At 43.0% G+C, this 25,846-nt stretch overlaps 2 protein-coding genes across 2 annotated transcripts in view; one reads left to right on the forward strand and one right to left on the reverse strand.

Moving 5' to 3' along the window:
- Positions 1–22,549, forward strand: part of RAPH1 (Ras association (RalGDS/AF-6) and pleckstrin homology domains 1) — a 494,561-nt gene extending 472,012 nt beyond the window's left edge. The window contains exon 16 of the mRNA XM_033946875.1: positions 22,278–22,549. Within this exon, the coding sequence (XP_033802766.1) occupies positions 22,278–22,301 (24 nt within the window). The 3' untranslated portion in view covers positions 22,302–22,549. The remainder of the gene's footprint in view (positions 1–22,277) is intronic.
- The window catches only part of ABI2 (abl interactor 2), a 319,399-nt gene continuing 315,328 nt past the window's right edge, over positions 21,776–25,846 (reverse strand). The window contains exon 11 of the mRNA XM_033946881.1: positions 21,776–22,035. Within this exon, the coding sequence (XP_033802772.1) occupies positions 22,028–22,035 (8 nt within the window). The 3' untranslated portion in view covers positions 21,776–22,027. The remainder of the gene's footprint in view (positions 22,036–25,846) is intronic.

Consider the following 25,846-nt stretch of genomic DNA (forward strand, 5'->3'; position numbering starts at 1 on the left):
TCAGCTTTAAAGATAAGTGGCTTTAAGCATTAAATTATGCTACTATAGTTTTAAATATAAAAAGTTTACTGAAATTACAAAAAATGGAAGCACAAAAGTTATATTCATAGGCCGGTGATGAGTACCACGTAATTCTTCCCGTTATCAAGTCACATATAGAAGTGGAGTGGTGGGGCTGAGGCCTCCATGAATATTAAAGTGTTTATTACCTTTTTGATATTCGGGATTTGGTTTTGAACATTCTCTAGTTTAAAGCATGTTCTGTTCGATAAATGTCCATAGTCTGGCTACACAAAAATCTAATTCACTGCATCAGTCACAAATCATTCCTTTTTAAAAATGTCCAACTAGTAGGGCCAGCAAAAGTAAACTGCAGCCACCCCTCCCCATTTCTTTTGCGCTCGCTTGTGCTTTATGGGCAGCTCATTTGATGCCCTCCAATGATGTGTGGAAATAAACCCTGCCCACTAACTACGTAGTGTGAAACGCATGCATAAATTGCATCAATAACCAACAAGGATACTCTTCACATGTGTTTCGATTGCTCTTACAGCGATCCGTGGGATCGCTATAGGGCGTGCGTCCGTCCGATCAGATCATTTGCATGTAGAATATGTTGTGAATCAGTCGCTTGGCAATAATTGGCCAAAAATCACCTAACAATCCAGTCAGCAAGTTTAGTGAATTGGGCCCTTAGTCTGGAATCAGCATAGAACTTTACAATATTTGCAGAATATGAGAACACTTGTAATAATTGTCATTCAAGTCAGTAAATTACAATTGACTGAAAACCTGCTTCGTCTACGAAAACGCGCTAGCATTTTTTAGCGCAGAGAGCTGCACGGAATGGCCTACGCTGCTCCCAACGCTCATAGGAACTCAATGAGCATCAGGAGCAGTGTGGGCCTTTCAGCATGGCTCTCTGCGCTAAAATCCACTAGTGCAGTTTCAAAGAGGAAGTCAATGTAAATGTAATGTAAAGCTGATGTAAATATCAAGTCCTTGTGACTTATGCACTAAAATTTAAATTAGCATTAGTCTCCCAATTATTACCCTCAAATTAAGATATGGCAAGCCACGGAAAAGATAAGAAAATAAAAATATATACAGGAAAACAAAGTAAACAATTAAGAACATAAGAATTGCCACTGCTGGGTCAGACCAGTGGTCCATCATGCCCAGCAGTCCACTCACAATGTGGCCCTCCGGTCAAAGACCAGCGCCCCGAGACTAGCCCTACCTGCATGCGTTCCGGTTCAGCAGGAACTTGTCTAACTGTCTTGAATCCCTGGAGGGTGTTTTCTCCTATGACAGACTCCAGAAGAGCGTTCCAGTTTTCTACCTTACGTTCATACGGAATCTATCCCCTTTCAATTTTAGAGAGTTCCCTCTCGTTCTCCCTACCTTGGAGAGGGTGAATAGCCTGTCTTTATCTACTAAGTCTATTCCCTTCAGTACCTTGAATGTTTCGATCATGTCCCCTCTCAATCTCCTCTGTTCGAGGGAGAAGAGGCCGAGTTTCTTTAATCTTTCGCTGTACAGCAACTCCTCTAGCCCCTTAACCATTTTAGTCGCTCTTCTTTGGACTCTTTCGAGTAGTACCTTGTCTTTCTTCATGTATGGCAACCAGTGCTGGACGCAGTACTCCAGGTGAGGGCACACCATGGCCCGATACAGCGGCATGATAACCTTCTCTGACCTGTTCGTGATTCCCTTCTTTATCATTCCTAGCATTCTGTTCACCCTTTTTGCCGCCACTACACATTGCGGACGGCTTCATCGACTTGTCAATCAGAACTCCCAAGTCTCTTTCCTGGGAGGTCTCTCCAAGTACTGCCCTGGACATCCTGTATTCGTGCATGAGATTTTTTGTTACCGACATGCATCACTTTACACTTATCCACGTTGAACCTCATCTGCCATGTTGATGCCCATTCCTCGAGCCTGATTATGTCACGTTGCAGATCTTTGCAATCCCCCTGTCTTCACTAATGATAAATTGTAAAAATGAGAATGAAAGGGGTCATAAATTTCTATACTCGCATAGTGCTGTGTATATACTTCTCTTGTTATGACATCTAGCTATTCAACTGAAAACACTGCACAGTCACACACAGTAAATCCTGAGTCAGTCAATTCACATTAACAGCTTATCAGACCCATGGCCAGAAGCTGACTGATCAGACTGCTGATTATTTAATTCAATTACAAACAATTTTTCTTTCCAACCCACGTAATATTGCAAAGAAATAATGGATGTCATGGATGTCTTTGTCTGAGAGCAGAAATTTTATGGAATAGGACTACAGTTGCTATGGGGAAAAGGCACAATCACATTGAAAAATGAGCACAATCAGACTGGGAATTCTAGAGAAATGAGATTCCCCCCCCCAAAAAAAAAAATGGCCCAAAGCATAGTATATAGTTCTGTGAAGAAGTTCAAGCTTTTGCAAAGTAGAAACTAAGTTAGTTAAACCCAGCTGTTTCAGGAATTGCTCCTTTTAAAGTGCCTCTCACAGACATTATTCCTGCCAAGCCCTGAAAATGCTCTCCTTTAGGTGAAAGATGTACATGGGCATTAATGCAGCCAATGGGCTGTAGAATGCGGTGCTAAACCTCTCACAGCATTCTAACTCGCCTAATTATTTTTTTTTCAACACAGAATAATAGTGTGCAAATTAACATGGACTTAAATGTGCTGTCAGAAAAAAGGAACAGCATACAATGCCACAATAACAAGCGGCTTTTTGCTGCTTCATGTGTGACCTGTTTCTTTTCCTGTCAGTGCACAAGATCCAGTTTCAGCTAATGGCACTAACGGCAAGGATGGCATTACAAAAAAATTAATGCTGTGAAAAATTCTGCCTAATTTGTCAAAGTAGTATATACAGCAAACTAGTTATATCTGTAATAATTCAAATTGCAGAATGTTTAATGTCTTATATGTAATTTCCCAGCAGTAGTATAAATATACATTGCTCCACTATCCCCAACTACGATTCTTTAGCTGGCTCCTGCCCACTCTATCTCTTCTTTCTCTCTTAGCTTTCCAACTCTTCTCTCTCTGCTACATATGCCAGTTTTGGAGCTAATGTATTACTACTGCCCAACCAGATTTCCAGCATTGTATAAATCTCATTTACTACTGTCCAGACAGGTGCCATTTTATGAAGAGCATGGGAACTGAGGCCGTTATCTCAGTGTTTTTACATAAGTGATTATTCCTACAGCTCAAGGGACAAATGTAAAAGAGGACATTACATCTGAGCATTCCCATTTGCTACAAAAGTACCCAAGCATACACAGTACTGTGCTTTCAAGGTTTTTATTACTTGTAACAAGAGTTTGTAGTACACAGCAACAATCAATTCCAAGTACAAGTGAAAATTTTTTAAAAAATAATTCTTATTTCAAGGAAGCTTCATGGCACACAATAAAAAATATATATAATTAAAACACCTTCCAGATGACACCAGATTTTGGTCCAAATAAAATAAAAACCACACACACGTAATTAATATGGTGAGTGTAAGTGTAACAAAAATTGCTGTTCCTATAAGCTTGTTTCCCCCTAACCCTGCTTTTATCTTGGATTTGGGAGGTTTTAATACTATAAATATTTTTTAATAGATACTCTCATCATCTTGTCACAAGGTTCCCTTGTGCTTTCTTCCTGGAGAAACAAGCAACTGTCCTGCAGGATCATAAAGAAATCCTTATTCTGAGCCCCCTACTGGTCCCAGCAAAAATAGGAGTGGTGCTCTATGAATGTCTTTAAATATATGGGAGGAGGGAAGTTTAGAAGTTTGTACTGTGTTAATAAGGGCAGTTCCAGGCACATCCAAAAGCATACATCACTCACGGGCATAGTCTTGCTCAGAAACAGATACCTGAACAAAGGAAATACATTTAAAATGGCGATTTTATAATTTATATAATATACAAACATTTGTGCTCTTTACTGCAAGTCAATGAAAATACAAAATCTCTTTGAAATTCACTGGTAACATATGAACCTAATGTTTTGAGAAGATATGAATGATCAGCTTTGCTGTAGGTTTAATGCCGTTACCTATTCTTCAGGGGTATGGCTACAGTCAGGGGCATGTTCTCTGAACACCCACCTAATAACCTTGCTGCTACAGACTAGGATGATAATAATGTAATGAGTAGACTTCTTTCTGGGAGCTTGTATTTCCATTAGAAGTTCCATCTAGAAAACACATTGATACTTGTTTTGGTGGATGAAACCAAATATATGACATATGTCATGTAGTTTCATAAAGCACAGTTACTTACCGTAACAGGTGTTATCCAGGGACAGCAGGCAGATATTCTTTACGCATGGGTGACGTCACCGACGGAGCCCACGGTACGGACCTTTTTACTAGAAAGTTCTAGTTGGCCGCACCGCGCGTGCGCGAGTGCCTTCCCGCCCGACGGAGGAGTGCGTGGTCCCCAGTTAGTATAAGCCAGCTAAGAAGCCAACCCGGGGAGGAGGGTGGGACGTAAGAATATCTGCCTGCTGTCCCTGGATAACACCTGTTACGGTAAGTAACTGTGCTTTATCCCAGGACAAGCAGGCAGCATATTCTTTACGCATGGGTGACCTCCAAGCTAACAAAGAGGGAGGAGGGATGGTTGGCCATTAGGAAAATAAATTCTGAAGTACAGATTGGCCGAAGTGCCCATCCCGTCTGGAGAAAGCATCCAGACAGTAGTGAGTAGTGAATGTGTGAACTGAGGACCAGGTGGCCGCCTTGCAGATTTCCTCAATGGGTGTGGAATGGAGGAAAGCAACAGAAGCGGCCATAGCTCTTACCCTGTGGGCCGTGACAGCACCGTCTAGTGACAGACCGGCCCGAGCGTAACAGAACGCGATGCAAGCTGCAAGCCAGTTGGATAGTGTCCGTTTAGAGACCGGTCGACCCAAACGATTCGGGTCGGTCAGGAAGAGCTGAGGGGACAAGCGGTGAGCCCTTGTACGATCGAGATAGTAAGCTAGGGCACGCTTGCAGTCAAGACTGTGCAATGCCTGTTCTCCGGGATGTGAATGAGGCTTCGGGAAGAACACAGGCAAAACAATGGACTGGTTGAGGTGAAAGGCTGAGACCACCTTTGGAAGGAACTTTGGATGGGTGCGCAGAACCACCTTGTCATGGTGAAAAATAGTGAACGGTGGATCGGCAACCAGTGCATGAAGCTCACTAACCCTCCTGGCAGAGGTGATGGCAATGAGGAAAAGAACCTTCCATGTCAGAAATTTGAGCGAAGTTGTGGCAAGAGGCTCAAAGGGAGGCTTCATGAGGGCAGACAAAACCACATTCAGGTCCCAGACGACCGGAGGAGGCTTCAGAGGTGGTTTGACGTTGAAGAGGCCCCTCATGAATCGGGAAACCAGAGGGTGAGCCGTGAGAGGTTTTCCTAGGACAGGCTCATGGAATGCCGTGATGGCACTGAGATGGACTCTGATTGAGGTAGACTTGAGGCCTGTGTTGGACAGGGAGAGTAAGTAGTCCAGGACAGTTTCCACCGCTAAGGAGGTGGGATTGTGATGATGACGGAGGCACCAAGAGGAAAACCTGGTCCACTTCTGATGGTAACATTGGAGGGTGGCCGGCTTCCTGGAGGCGTCCAAAATGAGACGGACAGGCTGAGACAGATTTCCTGAAGAGGTCAGCCCGAGAGAAACCAAGCTGTCAGGTGGAGGGAAGACAGATTGGGATGTAGTAGAGACTGATGTTGCTGTGTAAGTAGAGTAGGAAACACAGGTAGAGGAATGGGCTCCCTGGAGCTGAGTTGAAGTAGAAGGGAGAACCAGTGTTGACGAGGCCACCGGGGAGCTATGAGGATCATGGTGGCTCCGTCCCTGCGGAGTTTGGATAAAGTCCGCAACATCAGAGGTAGAGGAGGAAAGGCATAGAGGAACCGATCCGTCCAGTCGAGAAGGAATGCATCCGGGGCCAGACGATGAGGAGAGAAGAGTCTGGAGCAGAACTGGGGCAGCTGATGGTTGTGAGGAGCTGCAAATAGGTCTATCTGCGGGGTGCCCCAGCGAGCAAAGATGGAGTGGAGCGTGGGAGGATCCAAAGTCCACTCGTGAGGTTGAAGGATGCGGCTGAGATTGTCGGCCAGGGAGTTCTGTTCGCCCTGGATGTAGACAGCCTTGAGGAAGAGACTGCGGGCCGTGGCCCAGGTCCAAATGCGAAGGGCCTCCTGACAAAGGGGGCGAGATCCGGTGCCGCCCTGTTTGTTGATGTAGTACATGGCAACTTGGTTGTCCGTGCACAGAAGCAGAACCTGAGGGCAAAGAAGGTGCTGGAAGGCCTTGAGAGCATAGAACATGGCTCGTAGTTCCAGGAAATTGATGTGATGGAGACGCTCCTGCGGGGTCCAAAGACCCTGGGTGCGAAGGTCTCCCAGGTGAGCTCCCCATGCATAAGGGGAGGCATCCGTGGTGATGATCATGGAATGCGGGGGCAGATGAAAAAGAAGGCCCCTGGAAAGATTTGAGGAGTCCAACCACCATTGTAGAGATCGCTGAAGAGACGATGTCACAGAGATGGGATGAGAAAGAAGATTCGAGGTCTGTGACCACTGGTTGGCCAGAGTCCATTGAGGTGTTCTGAGGTGGAGTCGTGCCAGGGGAAGCACATGTACCGTCGAGGCCATGTGGCCCAGGAGGACCATCATTTGTCTGGCAGAAATGGAGTGATGAAGGAGCACCTGACGACACAGGCGTAGCAGAGTTCGCTGACGATCGGAGGGGAGAAACGCCCTCATTAGTGTGGTGTCGAGAACCGCTCCGATGAACTGAAGTCGCTGTGTGGGAAGCAGATGCGACTTGGGGTAGTTGATCTCGAACTCCAGCAGATGGAGGAGAGAGATGGTATGATGAGTGGCTTGTAGCACAAGTGGAGACGTAGGTGCTTTCACTAACCAATCGTCCAAGTAGGGAAACACCTGGAGGTTGTGAGACCTGAGGAAGGCCGCCGCCACAATGAGGCATTTGGTGAACACTCTGGGAGATGATGCCAGGCCAAAAGGTAGCACCTTGTACTGATAATGGCGATGGTGCACCTGGAACCGTAGGTAGCGACGTGAGGATGGATTGATTGGGATGTGAGTGTAGGCCTCCTTGAGGTCCAGGGAACATAGCCAGTCGTTCCGAGAGAGATGAGGGTACAGCGTGGCAAGGGAGAGCATTCTGAACTTCTCCTTGACGAGACACTTGTTGAGGTCCCGGAGGTCGAGAATGGGACACAGGTCTCCTGTCTTTTTTGGAACTAGGAAGTAACGGGAGTAGAATCCCCGGCCCCTTTGTTCCAGAGGTACTTCTTCGATGGCATTGAGTAGAAGGAGGGATTGGACCTCCCTCAGGAGGAGGGGGGTTTGAGTTGAAAGAGAAGCAGACTCTACGGGAGGATTGTCTGGTGGAAGAGTCTGGAAGTTGAGAGAGTAGCCGTGGCGGATGATGTTTAGGACCCACTGGTCCGATGTGATGACCTCCCAACGGCTGATGAAGATGCGGAGCCTGCCTCCGATTGGCTGAGGAAGAGGCAATGAGGGTGGAAGACCGGCTAAGCCCTGGAGAGAGGAGTCAAAAGGGCTGAGAAGGTTTGGCAGGAGGAAGAGCCTTGGCCGGTTGGTTAGACTGGACACGAGCCTGGGCGTGCTGGTGTTGGCGGGCCCGCCTGGGTTGCTGTGGAGGTGGATTGAGCGGCCTAGCGGAGAACCTGCGCTGGTATGAGGTCTGTGGCCTGTAAGGGCGAGCAGGTGGAGCCTTTTTCTTAGGTTTAATGAGAGTGTCCCATCTGGTCTCATGGGCAGAGAGTTTTTGCGTGGTGGTATCCAGGGACTCTCCGAACAATTCATCACCAAGGCATGGGGCGTTGGCTAATCGGTCTTGATGGTTGACGTCCAGATCAGAGACCCTGAGCCAGGCTAGGCGGCGCATGGCCACGGCAATGGCAGATGCACGGGAGGTGAGCTCAAAAGAGTCGTAGATAGAGCGCACCATAAATTTTCTTAATTGAAGCAGGCTGGAGACATGCTGTTGGAAAAGTGGGACTTTATGCTCTGGCATGTACTTTTGCATGGCGGAGAGTTGCATTACCAGATGTTTGAGGTAGAATGAAAAATGGAACGAGTAGTTGTTTGCCCTGTTGGCAAGCATGGCATTCTGATAGAGCCGCTTGCCAAACTTGTCCATAGTTTTGCCCTCTCTGCCAGGAGGGGTGGAGGCATAGACACTAGAGCCCTGAGTCTTTTTTAAAGTGGACTCCACCAGGAGAGACTCATGAGGGAGTTGGGGTTTATCAAATCCTGGGATTGGTATAACCCTATAGAGGCTGTCTAATTTACGGGGAGCCCCAGGAACAGTCAACGGGTTCTCCCAATTTTTATAAAAAGTTTCCCGTAAGATATCATGCACGGGCAACTTTAGGAACTCTTTGGGAGGTTGATCAAAATCTAATGCCTCCAGGAAAGCTTGTGACTTCTTAGAGTCAGATTCCAGTGGCAAAGACAAAGCACCCGACAACTCCCTGAGAAATTTTGAGAAGGAAGATTGCTCAGGTTTAGATGCGGTATCGGGTGCCGAAGGCTCTTCGTCCGACGACGATGCATCCTCCTCGGTACAGGTGGGGGGATTGTTCCCATAGGTCCGGGTCTCTGACATCGGTATGTGCGTGTCGAGAGACTGGAGTGGAAGGCTCGGCATGGTGAGTTTTAGACAAAGATTTGCCTGAGCGTACCGAGACGTTACCGGGTGATGTAGACCTGTGTCTGTCTCGGTCCCGAGAAGTACGGTGCCGATCAGAGTCGTGAGGAGACCGGTGCCCTGCCCGGTCCCGAGGAGGATCGGTCGTCGTCAAGGCCATAGCCTCGGCATGGGAGTGGAGATGCGGTGCCGAGAGAATGGGCATGGAGGAGTCCATAGGTACCGAGGGAGTGGATACCGGTTGGACGGTATGGGGCTCGGGCCGGTCTGGTACCGAGAGCAGCGGTGCCAAGATAGAGGGTAAGAGCTGCTTAAGTTGCTTGTGGAGTTGTTCCTGCAACTTGTCCTGGAGGATGGCCGCAATGCGGTCATCCAGGGGAGGCACCGGAACCACTTTTTTCTTCTTTGGTTCCATAGGTGCCGCTCTACACTCCGGCGATGAGGGGGCCGATGACGAGGCACTCACCGAAATCGGAGTGGAGCGTTTTTTGGCTCGGCGTGGAGCCGAAAGGACTGGTGTCGTCCCCGAAGAGGGAGGGCGCTCAAGGGTGGAAGGCTTCTTAGCCGGCTTACCTGGCGCCGGGGGTGCCGATGTCGACTCAGGCGGTGTCGAAGTGGTCGGTGTCGATTTCGACGGTGCCGCAGATGAAGAGGTCGAATCCATAGTCGGGCCGGTGCCGAAAAGTAGATTTTGTTGGATTTGACGATTCTTCAAAGTGCGTTTTTTAAGAGTGGCACAGCGGGTGCAGGAATCCGCCCGATGATCCGGTCCCAAGCACTGTAAGCACCAGTTGTGTGGATCAGTGAGGGAGATCGGGCGTGCACACCGCTGGCACTTCTTAAAACCGGGCTGCGGGGGCATGAATGGGAACACGGCCTCTGCAAAATCAAACCCCGAGGCCTGGATCGTGCTAACAGGCCCCGCCGGGGCAGGAACGAAAAATAAATCAAAAGAAAGAAATTTTTTTTTTTTTGTAATAGAAAGAAAAAAGCACCCGAAGGTGAAAAAATCGAAAAAAGAACGCGAGCGGGAAGGCAAAAAGGAGTATTTCAACGACGTTGAAAAACACACGTCTTCTTCGCTCCGCGGAAACGAAGAAACTGGGGACCACGCACTCCTCCGTCGGGCGGGAAGGCACTCACACACGCGCGGTGCGGCCAACTAGAACTTTCTAGTAAAAAGGTCCGTACCGTGGGCTCCGTCGGTGACGTCACCCATGCGTAAAGAATATGCTGCCTGCTTGTCCTGGGATAAAGAATGTAATGCTTTCTCTGTCCTGCTTAGACTACAGATATTCTGCAGTCTGTGATAGAACCTAGAATAGTGGTTGATGTTTTTGTAAAATCTCTGCACTGCCTTTTTGTAAACTACAGCCCAGATTCACTAAAGATTGTGATTCAATTGCTGTTGGCTGATTCTCTGGCTGATTTTGAAACAGTGATTCACTATCTTGTTTGCATGCAAATGATTTGTAAGGAGGTGCAAATCATTTGCCTGCAAACTCCCCGACTCAATCGCTCAATGAGCGATTGAGTCGTAGAGCCCGACAGTAGTAACAGGCTTCTGTTGCCTTCTGAACTTATGGCAGAAGAAGATGCCTGGTCCCTCCTGCCATCAGCCCCCTCCTCTCCCATCTGTGGCAGGAGGAACACCCTCCCCCCAGCAAACACCCACAGGCACACCAAACACCCATGCTTAAAAATATGGCAGGAGGGATGTCCACTGCTCCTGTCATCGGCCCCTCTCCTTCCCTCTCTCCCCCCAAAAATTACAGGAGGAATGCCCACTCCCTCCTGCCACTGGATGGCAGACCCCCCCCCTCCCCCATAGCTTTAAGATGAGGGCAGAAGGGGTGCCCCATAAAACCCTCCTCCTCTGATGTCATTGTGGGAATACTGAAAAACAGATTGGCAAGGCACACCTCCAAGCAAAAGTTGAGAAAACACCCCTATCCTTATTTAAATTTTTACTTCCAAATTTTTCTATTCCATTTGTATGAAGTACAAAAAATGAGATCATATCTAAAAGGAAAGAAGACACATATTCAAAAGAAGAGCTACATAGTTGTTATCCAAAGTAGAAAAGTATTCCCAGTCCTCATCAAATTTTACCTTATAATTTTTCATTTTTCCATCTTATAAATCATCCAATTCTCATTGTGCCATTATGTGATACATGGCAGGGAAGAATGCCTGCATTCACTGGCTATAACAGATTGAGGAGTTAAAAATAAACCATTTATCATACATCTATACTGTATACTGCACAAAGAAGGGGAAATAGTCTGAATATTAACACCCAGTAACATAAGGCTCAAATGGTACAAGATTTCCTGTTGGAAAAAGGACTAAATTTGCTTCCAAAAACTTTGAACAGAAGGGCATTCCCACAAAAGATGTGGAAAAAAAAGGTCAAAATCTTCTAACCCCCACACTTAGGGGGTGATATAATGCCTAAATAAAGTCACACCTGTGTAGTTAACAAAGCAGTGAAGATTGAATATCTAAATGCCTTCGTTGTTTAAGCTGTAACTTTACAATGAAATTTAAGGGGGAGAGAGAGGGCCACCAAAAGGACTCCTAGATATAACTGAAGCAATTCCCTTCTGCGCTTCTGGGTAGCCCTAGTAACATCAGAAAATATCCCAACCTTTAACCTTACACTTCAAAAACAAGTGGAGGGGCATAATCGAAAGGGACGTCTAAGTCCGTTTACGTCCATTTCGCAAGTCGTCCAAAGTTAAAAGAGTCTAAGACACATTTTCAAAAGATACTTCCAACTTTTTTTTACTTTTGAAAATCGTCTAATTATACATCCTGCCGATCTGATCGTCCATGCCGCTAAATTGTCCATCTTTATACCACATTTCCATCAAAGTCCAAAATGCCTAGAACAAACCCTGTTGGACATGGGAGGGGTCTGCAAAGTGATGGACTGCACACCCAGACATGCCACCTAAATAGTGGGGTTCCTTACAGGGCACTGCTGTGAACTTCACAAAAAGGGTGCCATGGCTTCTCCTCACTACAGCTCCCTTATAGGTGACGGTGAGCCCCCCAAACCACCTCCAGAATCACCTAGACCCACTTATCTACCACCCCAATAGCTCTTATGGCTGCAGGAGCCACTTATATGCCAGTAAAAAAGGGTTTTGGGGTGTATAGGGGAGTGCACGTTTTAAGTATCAATGCAGTGATTACAGGGGCTTATGGGCATGGGTCCTCCTCTCTATGGGTCCATAACCCACCCCCAAGACGACTTAAGCTGCCTCTGGGCTGGACGACTAGGCTTTCCTATGCCAGGCGGCCAGGTGATGATGGTCTGGAGGCTGAAATTTAAAGTTGTGAATAAAAATTTTAGGGGGTTGGGGGGGTCGGTGATCACTGGGGTAGTGTGTGGGAGTCTGTGTTATGTATTTTCAGTGCTTATCTGGTGAGTTTAGGTGGGTTTTTGTGACTTGGTCTAAGTCACAACGTCCAAGTTCCGTCTAGGCTCTGTTGTTAAACTTTCAGTTATATATGCTGTACGAATAAGTCTAAACCGGCCCTTGTCCCGCCCTCGATACGCCTCCTGAAACACCCCGTTTAGCTTTGGACGTTGAGCGGCACTATGAAGGCCTAGGTCATTTAGAAATACGTCCAAAACCTAGTTTTATTATCAGCGCTTGGACGTTTTTGAGAAATGTTCGTCCAAGTGCCAACTTAGGCCGGTTTTTGGACGTTTTTCTCTTTCGATTATGAGCCCCATAGTGTTTATAAAGACAAAGCAGCCAATATTTATCAGATATCAATGTCGGAGAAAATCACCATCGTAGTTTCTAAATCTGGTTTGTTGGGGGGCAGGGGAGGGGGTTTCCAGCCTCTACAGTCAACAGCTTTCCTAAATGTAAATCTATATATCTTGAGCACATTGGGTGCTGCCCCTCACCCCTGTTCAACAGAGCACTGGATATCAACCTAGATCTCAGGGTCTATCTGACCAGTCAGGATTTTTCAGGATATCAACAAAGAATATGCATAAGCAAGATCACAATGCATTAAAATCTCTCATATGCATATTCATTATATTAAACATTGTTTGTGTTTAGATCAGGGGTGTCCAACCTATGGCCCCGTTAAGTATTTTGTGCAGCCCCAGTTGAGGGCGATGCAGTGTTTTCATTTGCTGCCCCTGGGTGTTTACTGTCTTGCCAGCTCCCTCCTCTGTCTTGCTGCAGTGTTTGCGCAGCCCCAGAAACGTTTTTTTCAGCCAAAGCGGCCCAGGGAAGCCAAAAGGTTGGACACCCCTGGTTTAGATGATCTTCTACCTGCTTACGTTGATAATGTTCTTGAGTAACTACTAGATTTCCTTTTATTAATATTTTTCTTCTTTTATGTGCCTATGCCACTTTACTGTAAGCATTTTATTGCTTATTGGCCTTTTGTTCACTTTGTAAAATTAGATTTTTAAAAATGTGGTAAATTCACCAGTCAGTTGCAGATAAACAGCATTAAGAAGCTAAGGGTTAAAAAAAAGTGCAGCTCATGTGCTACACATAACCCAAATATCCAATGGTAGCATACTGAGGGCAACAATATTTGTATTATAATATCAAGCAATACACAGTAGTAAGGCTAAGGAAAACACTGACATTAGGAAAGGACTATTATTATGCCTCTATATGGTCCTGTAGTATCATAGTACCATGGATATTGAGTGCAATAATGTTTGCCCAATATAAAAAAGGATACAACAGAACTATTAAAAAAAATAGCAATACAAAATGATAAAGGAGATAAAACAACTCCTACCAGGAAAGGCTAAATTGCTGAGGAAGAGACAATAGATGTCTATAAACTGATGAGGGGTTAGAAAAGGTAAATAGGTGTTGGTTATTTACTTTTTCAATCTGTAGTAAGTATATAAACATGGCCTCGAGCTTATAACAAATTAAATATACAAATTATATCTATATACAGTAGAACCTCCATAGTTGACCACCCTCCTTAAGTTGACCTAATTTTCATAGATCGGACATGTACAACATGCTCCATAGAAGAATGACCTCTATATGTTGACGTATCTTGACCACTTGGACTGTGACACACAATATTAATTTACCTTCTATAACTTGACCACTTGAGTCCACTCTACACCAAAGGGTAAAAGGTGTGGGCTATGCCCCTTATTTGTATTATTTTTTCTTTAGTGTAAAGTTCTTTTTTCATTTTTTATTACATGTTGGATTAGGCATAACATCCTGTTATCACATGTTGCTGAAGATGTTTTAAAGGTGAAGAACTAGTCTGAATTATAGGTACATCCTATAATTACTGAAAAATTTTACAGTTAATCGAGACATGATGGTCCAAAGGAAAGAACTAAGAGCTAATGTTGAAGGAAAAGGTTGATCATCAACATTTTCTGGAAAGCAGTAACCAAAGATGGCGGAACATTTTGACTGAAATATAGCATAAAAGTGCATGAAGCAGCTCATAAAAGTGCAAGAATCAAGTGAGGATGGCACAGAAATTGTAGAGACTCCAAATGAGGATATTGAGAATCTGATAATGCAGTTGAAGTCATTTGCTTTGGAAAAATGTCCCGGTATGCTGAGTGGTATAGCCAGCATTGAGTGATTTCTCCACTTACCTTTGTAATAAGAATAAGAAACAGACCAAGATTGACTCTTTTTTTTTCTCAGAAAGAATAATTAATCCATGCGAAAACAGTAAATGTATTTATTTTGGCTGATACTGTAGGTATGATTTCATATGATATTCTCTAATGAAAGCAGTACATGTACATATCAGTACAGTAGACCTACTTCCTTATGTTGACTAGTTTGTTAACATCTCTTGGGTGGTCAACTTAGAGGTTCTACTGTATATTTTTGCTTTGTACATAACTGAACTATGAAATGTGTTGTCAAAGGATAGGGTGAAAGCAAGTACAAGGAAGAAAAGAAACAAAAGGGAAGGACTAAAAAAAATTTTCTAAAACTTCCTAAAGGAAAAGTCTATAATCCATTAACAATGTGAATTTGTTGATACATATTCAGTTTATTATACACACTAACCCAACAAATTAACACCTGTTCAGTCAATTAGTGTATGTTGAAGTACAACAGCATTTATTGAAAAAAAAAAAACAACTCCTATTGAAACATAAAATGAACCCAAAACGCACTCAAACGGTAGAGAAAACCAGAAACAAATTTTTTTTCAGCTGTGCACAGCCACTGACACTCAACAAAGCCACTGTTTACCCCTGGATATGATGAGCATGGATTAGATTTTCAGGATCATGCCATGTACTTGGAACATGGATTGACAACTGTCACAGAGAAGATGCTGGACTTTGGCTCCAACACCAGTAAAGCATGCCTTATATTTTTAAGCAAGAAGCCTAATTAACAAAATCATTTAGGGGTAATTTTAGCCTGAAGTAGGCCAGGCTATTTTTTACGTGTTGAAGATTTTTTCCTCATCTCCTCTTCTCTCGTGATGTGGACTCATATATTTCATTTTCTTAATACTTGTAAAAATACTGCTGAAAAATTTCTCAATTTTTAATATCCCTGAGTTGATGACTTATAGAAAACACAAAGTCATAGTCAAGATATTAGAGCAGTGGCCATACTCTAGTCCTCTGGCTCATGCTTTTAGGCTACACTTGTCCAGTGGCATAACTAGTGTGTAATTTTTAAGTGTGCAATTTTGAGCCATCATGAAGTTCCTATTCCTGTAAAAGAAAACTCCAAAGGAAATCCATGAATGTATGATGCAAACTGCCCAGATTTTTATCCTCATAGATCTCACATCTGAGGCCCCAGATTTTTAAGACATCTTTCTCAACCTCAATTTTCTGACACTTATCGCACCTATAAGTTTCAGAAATTCCTCAATATAACATTGAATGACAAATGCCCATCATACTTAACAGTGAAGAAGTGCAAACTTTCAGTGTGCAGATTTTGAGACCGAAGATGTAGCAGGGTCTAGGAGGCCTCAAATGGTGTCAACTCCTGAAATTGTTGACCATGTCCATGACCTGATTTTTGGCAGATTGGCAAGTATCAGCAAAAACAATTGCTGAACCACATACAGGTATCCAGGGAACATGCTGGGAGTATAATCCCCAAGCAGCTTGATATGCAGAAGCTATCAGTCAAGTGGGTGACCAAATGTTTGAATGCTAATAAAAAATGGCATCAAGAAGACACTTCCAAGTTGATTTTGCAGCACTTTCAGTGAGCGTTTTGGAACTAGTTACTGTTGATGAAACATGGTTTGTAGTGAGACAAAACAACAGTCCATGCAATGGCAGCACTCAGGTTCCCCAAGACCAAGGAAATTCAAGATCCAATAATCAGCAGGAAAGTTCTTGGGATCAGGAAGCTGTTGTAATGACTAACTTCTAAGGATAAACAGTTAATACAGAATACTACTGCAACTTGCTGTGCCAATTAAAGGAGGCACTGAAAGAAAAAAGGAGAGGGAAGCTGAGGAAAGGAGTTATTTTTTTGCAAGACAATGCACCTGCTCACAAGGCTGGCAAAACAATGGATGTTTTGACACAGTTGGAGTTTTAGTGCATACACCATCCACCCTACTCACCAGATCTTGCTCCATCTGACTAGTTTCTGTTTCAAAACCTTAAAAGGAGTTTGAAAGGGTGACAATTTTCAAGTGATTCAGCGGCGATTACAGCAGAGGAGCAGTATTTCAGAGACCAGACATCAGATTATATTTTGGAAGGGTTACAGAAACTTCAGACTCAATGTGCCATGGGTGTTGAACATAGTGGTGAATATATGGAACATGATGTAAGTTTCATGGCTTCAGGTCATTCCCTTCCTGGGTGGGCTGACAATTTTTCAGCACACCTCAATAGACCAGCTTTGGAAAACAGATATGCTTTTAACTTTTTTCAAAAGTCTAATTTCCATTCAATCTTAATTGGAGAGAGAAATAATTCCGAAAGGACACCATCTAATAGAGAAGCCAAGAATTGTCTCACCAATTCAGTTTTAAAACCTTAGGGAACCATAAAAGAAAGGTGTTTCATGTATTTTTAACATCATGAAGTAACATTAAAATATTAACAATCTGAACTTAACAGTAATTCTGATATTTTTATTTATTCTTAACCAACACTCAAAACCATGGTTTCAGTTTTCTTCAGCCTGGAGAACAGATAGAGCTATTATAGAGGTCTATAAAATACTGAGTGAGGTGGGGCAGGTAGATGTGAGGCACTTGTTTACTCTTTCTAAAAATACTAGGACTAGGGGGCATGTAATGAAGCTACTAAGTAATAGATTTTAAACAAACAGGAGAAAATACAGTATTTCTTTACTCAATGTGTAATTAAACTCTGGAATTTGTTACCAGAGAATGTGGTGAAAAATCAGTTGTCAGCCTTAAATTACTGAATGCTGGTTATCAGTATCTGTGCTGGCCTACCAGTGTCAGCAAAGTACTCTGGGATATTATATTAAACAATCTAAAAACTCCTGCCCCTAATTCACATATCTTGAGTATCCAGCCATCCTAGATTTCACAAGAAGATATGTTAACTACCAGTACTTGAATGGAACAAAAGAAGCCAGACTGATTACATCTACCATTTTTGCAAGAGAATCACATCTTCCTTATCAATTAAGGGCCTTATTACGGCACAGAAAGATGCTGATATGTTAAGATCAGTATTTCCTAATAGATGCTAATTTTAAAACAGAACCCAAATCGATAAAGGCATGCTGCAACACCTTGATCTCTCTCTTGCTTATCTCCCTCTCTTGGCCCGCTTCTCTCCCACCTCACAATAAGACACACACCCAAGCACATTCATTCAGGTAAACCACATGCTCGCTCTCTGCTCTGGGAAAGCCACATTTTCCTATACACACAGTAACTCTATAATAAAATATATTTCTGTACATTAGTATCAAGCATATGTATGGTGTATCTTTCTTCTAATAAAGCAAAGAGATTGTGGAGAGTCGATATCCAAGATGAAGGCTTTATTCAAACCAATAAATAAATAATCCATATAATGTCTAGGGCCTGATCTCTGGTAAAACATATGGACCCAACACAGTCCGTGTTTCAACAGCATAGTCTTCTTCAGGGGTCCTATGAATAGACTATATAGTTATGTATGTCTTAATGTGTGATTAGGAGAAAGAATAAAAAAATACAAAGTTTGTACCAATCAATGATTAGTGCTGTGTGTTTACTGAGAGAAGTACTATCTTAATTCTTTTTCTTTTCTCTTAGTAAACACATGGCACCTTTCTACATGATTCATTTCACCTTCACCCTCTCTTCATTTTTTGTTTCCACCTCTCCCCTATGTTCTGTCATCTCTCTCTTCTCCTTTCCTTCTTTCCCACTCCACCCCATGGTCTGAAATCTCAATCTCCTTCCCTCTCCCCCCATGCCCAGGCATCTCTCTCCTATCTCTCCCTCCTTCTCTGGCACCTCTTCTCCTTCCTTTCCCTCTTGTGTAGCATTTTATGGCTCCTTAGTTTTATTTCCCTCCTCCATGCCCTGGCATTTCTCTCCTCTCCTTCCATCTCCCCTCCCACTCCATTGTCTGGCATCGGTCTCTTTCTCCCTCCCACTCCATGGTCTGGTAGCTCCTTTCTTTTCCCTCCCTCCCATGGTCTTGGCATCTCTTTCCTAGCCTCTCTCTTCCCTGGTCTTCCTTCTCCCTCCTTCCCTCTCTCCCCAATTGGGTGCAGCAGCATTTCTCTTCCCCTTTCCCCCCCATTGGGTGCAGCAGCAGCATTTCTCTTCCCATCCCTCCCATCTCACACACCTGTTGGCAGATTCGCTACAGACTAAGGCAAGTTGTAAGCTTCCCTCCGTCACTGACCTATCTTCCCGGGAGATAGGTCAGTGATGGAAGGAAGCTTACAACTTGCTTCTCTTGCTTGATTCGGACCTTCCTTATTTCCGGGTCCTGCCTTCGCGGAAACAGAAAGTAGGCAGAACCCGGCAGCGAGTAAGGCCCTGAAAGCAAGCAAGAGCAGCAAGTTTTAAGCTTCCCTCCATCGCTGATCTATCGCCCGCCTTAGCCTGTAGCGAACTCATGCTCCAGGGCTCTAACGGTAACACTGTGCGTGCCAGCTTCCATTCTTTTCCCTCCCCCGGGACGTAACTTCTGGTTTCAGAGGGAAGAGAACGTAAGCCGAAATACACAGTGTTACCGTTAGAGCCCCGGAGCAAGGGTTCAAGTCACTTGCTGGCATTTTTTGTTTTTTTTTTAAGTCAGGCAGGAGTCAAACACTGAACTTTCGGCAGCTCTTCAAGCTGTGCCGAGTCAGCCCGGGAAATCCCCAAGCCAGTGAAAGGGTTTTTAAAAAATGTTGAGCAGCGGCGGCAGCAGGATTCACGACCGAGATGACAGCCGGGCAGTCATCTAAATTAGCTGGGCGGAGCGCCTGGCTAAAAGGCACTAGGGAGAACAATGTATACTTTTTTAAATATTGTGTACATGTTTCATGAACTACTTAGGTTTAAGAGGGCTACAAATATTTTTAAATACTACATGGGTGTGTTTCTGTGTCCCTTGAAAGCAGTGGTTCCCAACCTTGTCCTAGACCACCAGCTAGTCAGGTTTTCAGGACAGTCCTAATGAATATGCCCATCAACTCCATTATATGCAAAACTCCTGATTGATGAGGCCCAACTTTAGTACAATAAGAGGTGGTCAGAGCATACCGTGAGTGATTTCCTTCACTCGCCAGCACTCCAGCTGCCCTCTCCTGCCCGGTCATTCGCGGTCGGAAAATACCATGAATGACTGGGACTGCGAATTTGCAGGGGAGCACTGTACCACCTTTCAACAAGGAACAAATCAAAACAGTTTGTATTACCTCAAAATAAATCAATGAAAGAAACTACAGATCATTAATAGAATAGAGGAAAAAGTAATATGAAACAGAGCTCTTTCACTGCCAGTCCTAGCTCCTACTACTTCTTGAAGGCCAATCCAGGTCACAAGTATTTGGCAGAATCCCAAAGATTAACGAGATTCCATGATGCCAACCCAGCCTTTCTCCACGTCTGTCTTTTTAATAGTGATTTATTGACTTTTCTTCCAGATCCTGCTGGTAGTAGGCCAACTTACTCCAGAGGAGAAACAAATGTTATAATTGTGTCTGCTATTATGAATCTAATCAACAGTCTTATATTCCACTATTTTTAAGTTCAGATTCAGAGTGGATTACAAAAACTACCCTACATTAAGGAGAGCACATATACTTAATTATTGCATAAAGGGATAAAATATCAAGAATAACATTTATCAAAAAAGTTGGTCTTTAAAATTTTATGAAAAATATCCAGCAGTGTTTGTGTAGGGATTTGGGGGTTCCAGCAGGAGGGAGTGGGCATTCCTTCTGCCAGTTGACTTCATATTGGGGGGGGGGGGGGGGGGGTTCTACCACAGCCGCTCAGCTGATCAAGGCAAGAAGATTTCCTTGCTGCGATCAGCTCAGCAGCCATGTCTATTTGAAATGTAGATAAATAAAATGTATATCTGGCTTATGAAATAAATTAATTAGATTTTCACATACACTCAGAATTGTGAGATTTGACCAAGAGCAGTAGCTCCTATAGCCAAACCCACCGCCCCATCACTGTGTATGACTTTTTGAAAAAATTTTAAAATGAACGTGCTATTCAAACAATGAAACTATTTTTCAATGGCAAAAGAAAGGAAAAAATTTCCCATTTAGCTTTCAAGTATTTCAACAGGTCTTGAAACAGTACTTGAAAGCTAAGTGGGAATTTTTTCCTTTCTTTTGCCATTGAAAAATAGTTTCATTGTTTGAATAGCACGTTTACTTTAAATTTTTTCAAAAAGTCATACACAGTGATGGGGCGGTGGGTTTGGCTATAGGAGCTACTGCTCTTGGTCAAATCTCACAATTCTGAGTGTATGTGAAAATCTAATTAATTTATTTCATAAGCCAGATATACATTTTATTTATCTGCTTTTGTATTGAGAAGTCTTATCCAGCTATATAGCATTCAATTACTTTGACTTCCTAGTCTTTTATGTTATGATAGAACATACTTCTCCACTTAATCTACACATTGTGACTTATTTGAAATGTAGGCCAGCATTTTGCTGGCATAAATTTCAGATGTCCGACACGGCTCTAGGGAGATGCTTAGGGCCGCTTAAACTCACTCAAGACCACTTCTAGGCAAAACCACACCCAGCCTTGGGGAGCTTAGGTGTCCCTACAAGTCTCCCTAGACTTGCGAAACTCCTACAGCGTAGGCTGCTTGCCTTGGGTAGGATTTTTCTAAAAACATGTGTCCCAACTAGCTGCCAGACAATGGTAGGCTGCCTGACAGACAGTGGTAGGCTGCCTACACTACTGCCTACAATCAGGACGCCCATTTATAGAATCAGCCCCTTAGTTTTTACTTTGGAGAGACAGACTTTACAGTTAGTTAATCTTGATCAATCTGGAATTCCTAGTACTTGCCCTAGCCCAGGGGTAGGCAATTCCGGTCCTCGAGAGATGGAGCCAGGTCAGGTTTTCAGGATATTCACAATGAATATGTATGAGATGGATTTGCATGCACTGCCTCCTTGAGATGCAAATCTATCTCATGCAGATTTATTGTGGTTATCCTGAAAACCTGACCTGATTCCGGCTTTCGAGGACCGGCATTGCCTATCCCCTGGCCTAGCCTATTGGATTGTGATTTGTAGTGAACTTTATGGTGCCTAGTGGAATACAAATGATTGTATTGTATTTTAGGAAAAAAATGAATGAACAGTTCATGGGAACAAAGATTCAATCTGCCTAATCTTTTTCAAGAGATGCAGAAGAACCAGAAGGATTGTTTGGATTTAAAGCTAAAGATTCTAGCCTTAGGAGAAACTTTTGATTTGAAATTTCCTTGTAGATATTTTGTGATGTTTAGAGGTAAACAGTTTATTTTATTGGAACATAATCACTTGCTAAATTTCTTGTGGCTAGAGGAAAAGCTAATATACTATATATGTCTAAATCAGCTTAGAGCTGCTTAGAGGCGGTATACTGTTAGCGATTTTATTTCCTTATTATTTATGTTTTGGCTCTATAACTTTGTGTACAAAATGTTGATGCATTTATTTTTCCATTTTGCCTGTATATTTCTGGAACCATTAAAAGTTAATAAAGAAAAAATAAACTTAGCCCTAAATGATAAATACGAGTATACAGGAAATTAAGGACATCACTTTCACTCACAAATTGCAGGGTGGTACATCTAAATTCCAACTCTGAAACAGCTTGAAATGTATTCAATTCATGCTCCTGAAATAAGAAACACACATGAGGTGGCATGCACTCTATTAGCTACTTTACAAAGGGAACAGAGAGATTTTAGAAAGGAAGCAGCTTTAGCAACATCAGTGTCTCTCGCGTATATTCTGATTAGATATTGTCCCTCACATATGCCATGTGTACACTTTCATGTTCATTTTTAAGCAATAGCTGCACAAACCTAATCTAGTGTTTGCTTTCTCTTTTTCTTCCTTATTTCCTGTGTGTTTAAGGTTTACAACTGGAACCTTACATGACAAAGAAGATAAAGAAAGACAGAAACTCCTGGGAATCCACTAAATATGATACTGAAATTATGGTTCAGAATTATATAGTATTATACTGTATAACAATCCCAAAAAGCAAATAGAATTTTGTGGTCCATACAGAAAGTCATTCCCAACATTGTTTCTGCTACTGTCTGATTTATGCATAAAATATTGCTTTATGAAATAAAAATGTATTATGAAACTAGTTTTATGGAAGAATCTTTCTGGAATGGTGCAAAAATTATTTAGGGAAACAGAAGAAGACAACTTCCCAAAACTTGGAAAGCAGAAAACAAATAGGGAAGGAGATTCTTGGTGTTCAATGCCTTTTATCACAAGACTCGACACGATCGTGTTTCGGCCCAAGAGGGCCTGCCTCAGGAGTCTGTAATCAAATGGTTGTAAAATCACTGTCCTTATAAGTCAATTATTTAAAAACAAGAAAAAAATGGCTCTTGACAGCCTGCACGGCTATACCGACAAAGAAGTTTGCTGCAAATATGTGCATAATTTCCTCTGAAAGCTCGTTCAGAGGAAATTGTGCACATATTTGCAGCAAACTTCTTTGTCGGTATAGCTGTGCAGGCTCTCAGTGCCATTTTTTCCTGTTTTTAAATAATTGACTTACAAGGACAGTGATTTTACAACCATTTGATTACAGACTCCTGAGGCAGGCCCTCATGGGCCGAAACACGATTGTGTCAAGTCTTGTGATATAATAAAAGGAACTGAACATCAAGAGTATCCTTCACTGTTTGTTTTCCACAAAAATTATTTAAACATGCCATTCCAGAGTGAATGAGTCTAGTACTGTATCTTTTATCAGTTATTACTGGCTGTAGCTATAGCATATACTGTACATTAAATTCGATCATATAAAATGATCTCGAACTAAGGCTGTTTAAATTTGAATGCCCAAGAGAAGAGCAAATCAACATAGCCCTACTATATATCATATATTACAATTTTTTCCTCTACTTTTCCAAAACATATACCTTTGAAATGTAGAATTATAGCCAAAGACATTAGACAGAGGGCTCCTTTTACTAAGCTGTGATAGTGTTTTTAGTGCGCGCTGAATTGCCACGTGCGCTAAACTCACGCTACGCGGCTAGAACTAACGCCAGCTCAATCCTGGCATTAGCGTCTAGCACGAGGGGCAATTCAGCGCGCGCTAAAAACGCTATTGCAGCTTAGTAAAAGGAGCCCGGAGTGTGAGCCAACCAGGACAGACAGGGAAATATGCTTCAGTACCTGAATGTACACCATTTAGATTATAAGTGGTATATAAATACTAAATAAAAATAAAAAAATAGAACAGCCAAACATCTAAAAAATATGTTTAGCACAACTCTCCTCCCCTTTCAAAATACACTAATTGGTCTTTCAAAAGAACATCATTTGGAAGCAAATTTAATTACAGCACCCAAAAATGACAATTACAATCACTATCTACTGGAGGAAAAATAAGAAACAACTTACTCCCAGTGTCATCTAATAGGATCTCGTAGTAAAATGTTACTTTTCCTGACACAAGTATGGACACTAAAAATTTGCTAAGCATTCCCAGAGAGGTGTAGAAGTTCACTATGAAACAGGTCATTCGAGGTCTGATGCTTCAGACAAGAAACAATGATCCAAGGCAAAAAGGCAAGGCAAAGATAGAAACCAAAATTTAATACACATTATCTTTACTATAAGAAAGGCACTAGAAAACGCCTCTCTAATCTTAATGCTGACTGGCATTACATCATCCATACAATGTCTTCTTCAGTTTTCTTCATTCTTTGACCCCAATGCTCTGAAGAGATAATACTGCTTTCTATTGTATAAGAATAGCTTTGTTTCAAAGACCTTTTATAGTGTATTAATATTTGCTGCAAAGAGGGAAGAGTTAAAGAGATTAGGTTCTTACCTTGTTTATATGTTTTCCAGTAAATAGATATGTGTCATTCTGGGCAAGCAGGTTATTTCCCCATGACCGCAAACCTTTACAGAAGGAATCCACCGGATTTTTTCTATAACCCTACTGCTATCTACAGTTAGTCTTCAAGCAAACAAGAGCTGAATTCAAGAAAGCTTTGGACAGGCATGTGGGATCTCAGAGAGAGGAAGAAATAATAGTTACTGCGGATAGGCAGACTGGATGGTCTATTTTATGTTTCTATGTTTCTTCCATAATCAGGTAAAGTAGGGATATGAGAAAACCTCACAACTGGTAAGTCTGTTTTGCTCAAACCAAGTAACTTAAAACTATGAACAATCAAACAGATTAACAAAATATGCCAGCAGAATTATCAAAGGAGCTCAAATAACACCCTAAAATACATGAGCAATAAATTACTCCTTTTGGCCTCAAAGGACTGACTTGGAGAACAACATTCTTAATGAGACAGTAGGCAGGTGCGGGAAAGAAAGAACAGGTCAGGGATCTACTGGAAAAGATAATAGCAAGATAAGAACTTAACCTCTTTTTCCAGTACAATAGGTGTGTCATTCTAGACAAGCAGGATGTACAAAAGCAGTCCCATTAATCTAGGGCGGGATGACTGCACCAGAACATAGCCTGAGGACCCAAAGGCAGAGGCTTCGCTTGATGCCACATCCATTCTATAGAACTTAGCAATGTATGTAGAGTGGACCAAGTTGCCACCCTACAAAACTCAGTTGGATCGACTGCCCTAGCTTCTGCCCACAATGAAGCTACACTCCTGGTCGAATGCACCTTCACAGAAATGGGGGACTGTTTCCCACAAACAGTGTATGCTGACAAAATGGCCTGACGGATCCACCTGGAAATCATGGCCTTGGAAGATGGCACACCTCGCTTAACTGGATTAGCCAACACAAAAAGATGGTCACAGAGCCTAAACTTGTTGGTGACCTCCAAATATCAAAGTGCTCTACTCATATCCAACTTCTTTAAAATATGGGCCTGTTTCTTGGAACCTGTGGACTAGAATGCTGGCAATCGAACTTCCTGATTGACATGAAATGTCAAAACCACTTTTAGCAGGAAGGAAGGAACAGTATGTAAATAGATTCCTGTGTCAGAGATCGTAAGGAAAGGCTCCCTTCAAGAAAGAGCCTGGAGTTCCAAGACCCATCTCACCGAGGTCATAGCCACCAGAAACACTGTCTTGAGCAGCAAAACCATCAGCGACACCTTCTTCAGTGGCTTGAACGAAGCTTTGCTGAGACTCCGCAGAACCACATTAAGATCCCATGAAGGGAATGTGGCTTTGACTGGAGGTCTGATGCGCAGTGCACCCTTCAAAAATCTGGCTGTGTCTGGATGAGACACCAGCATAGATCTGCCGTCTTGAGCCCTGAAACATGAGCCCAGCTACTTGGACCCGAAGGGAAATCACCGTCTCTTGTCAAGGCCAGCTTGGAAAAAAGCCACCACCACAGAAAACAGAGCTGAAACCGGCTCCACCTTTTCCTAATTACATCACTGCGGCCAAGTCTGCCACACCTTAGTATAGGCCGATACAGCTGTTGGCTTCTTAGACTTGAGACGAGTTATATTG

The sequence above is a fragment of the Geotrypetes seraphini genome, chromosome 5 (assembly GCF_902459505.1).
Source record: "Geotrypetes seraphini chromosome 5, aGeoSer1.1, whole genome shotgun sequence".
Taxonomy (NCBI): domain Eukaryota; kingdom Metazoa; phylum Chordata; class Amphibia; order Gymnophiona; family Dermophiidae; genus Geotrypetes; species Geotrypetes seraphini.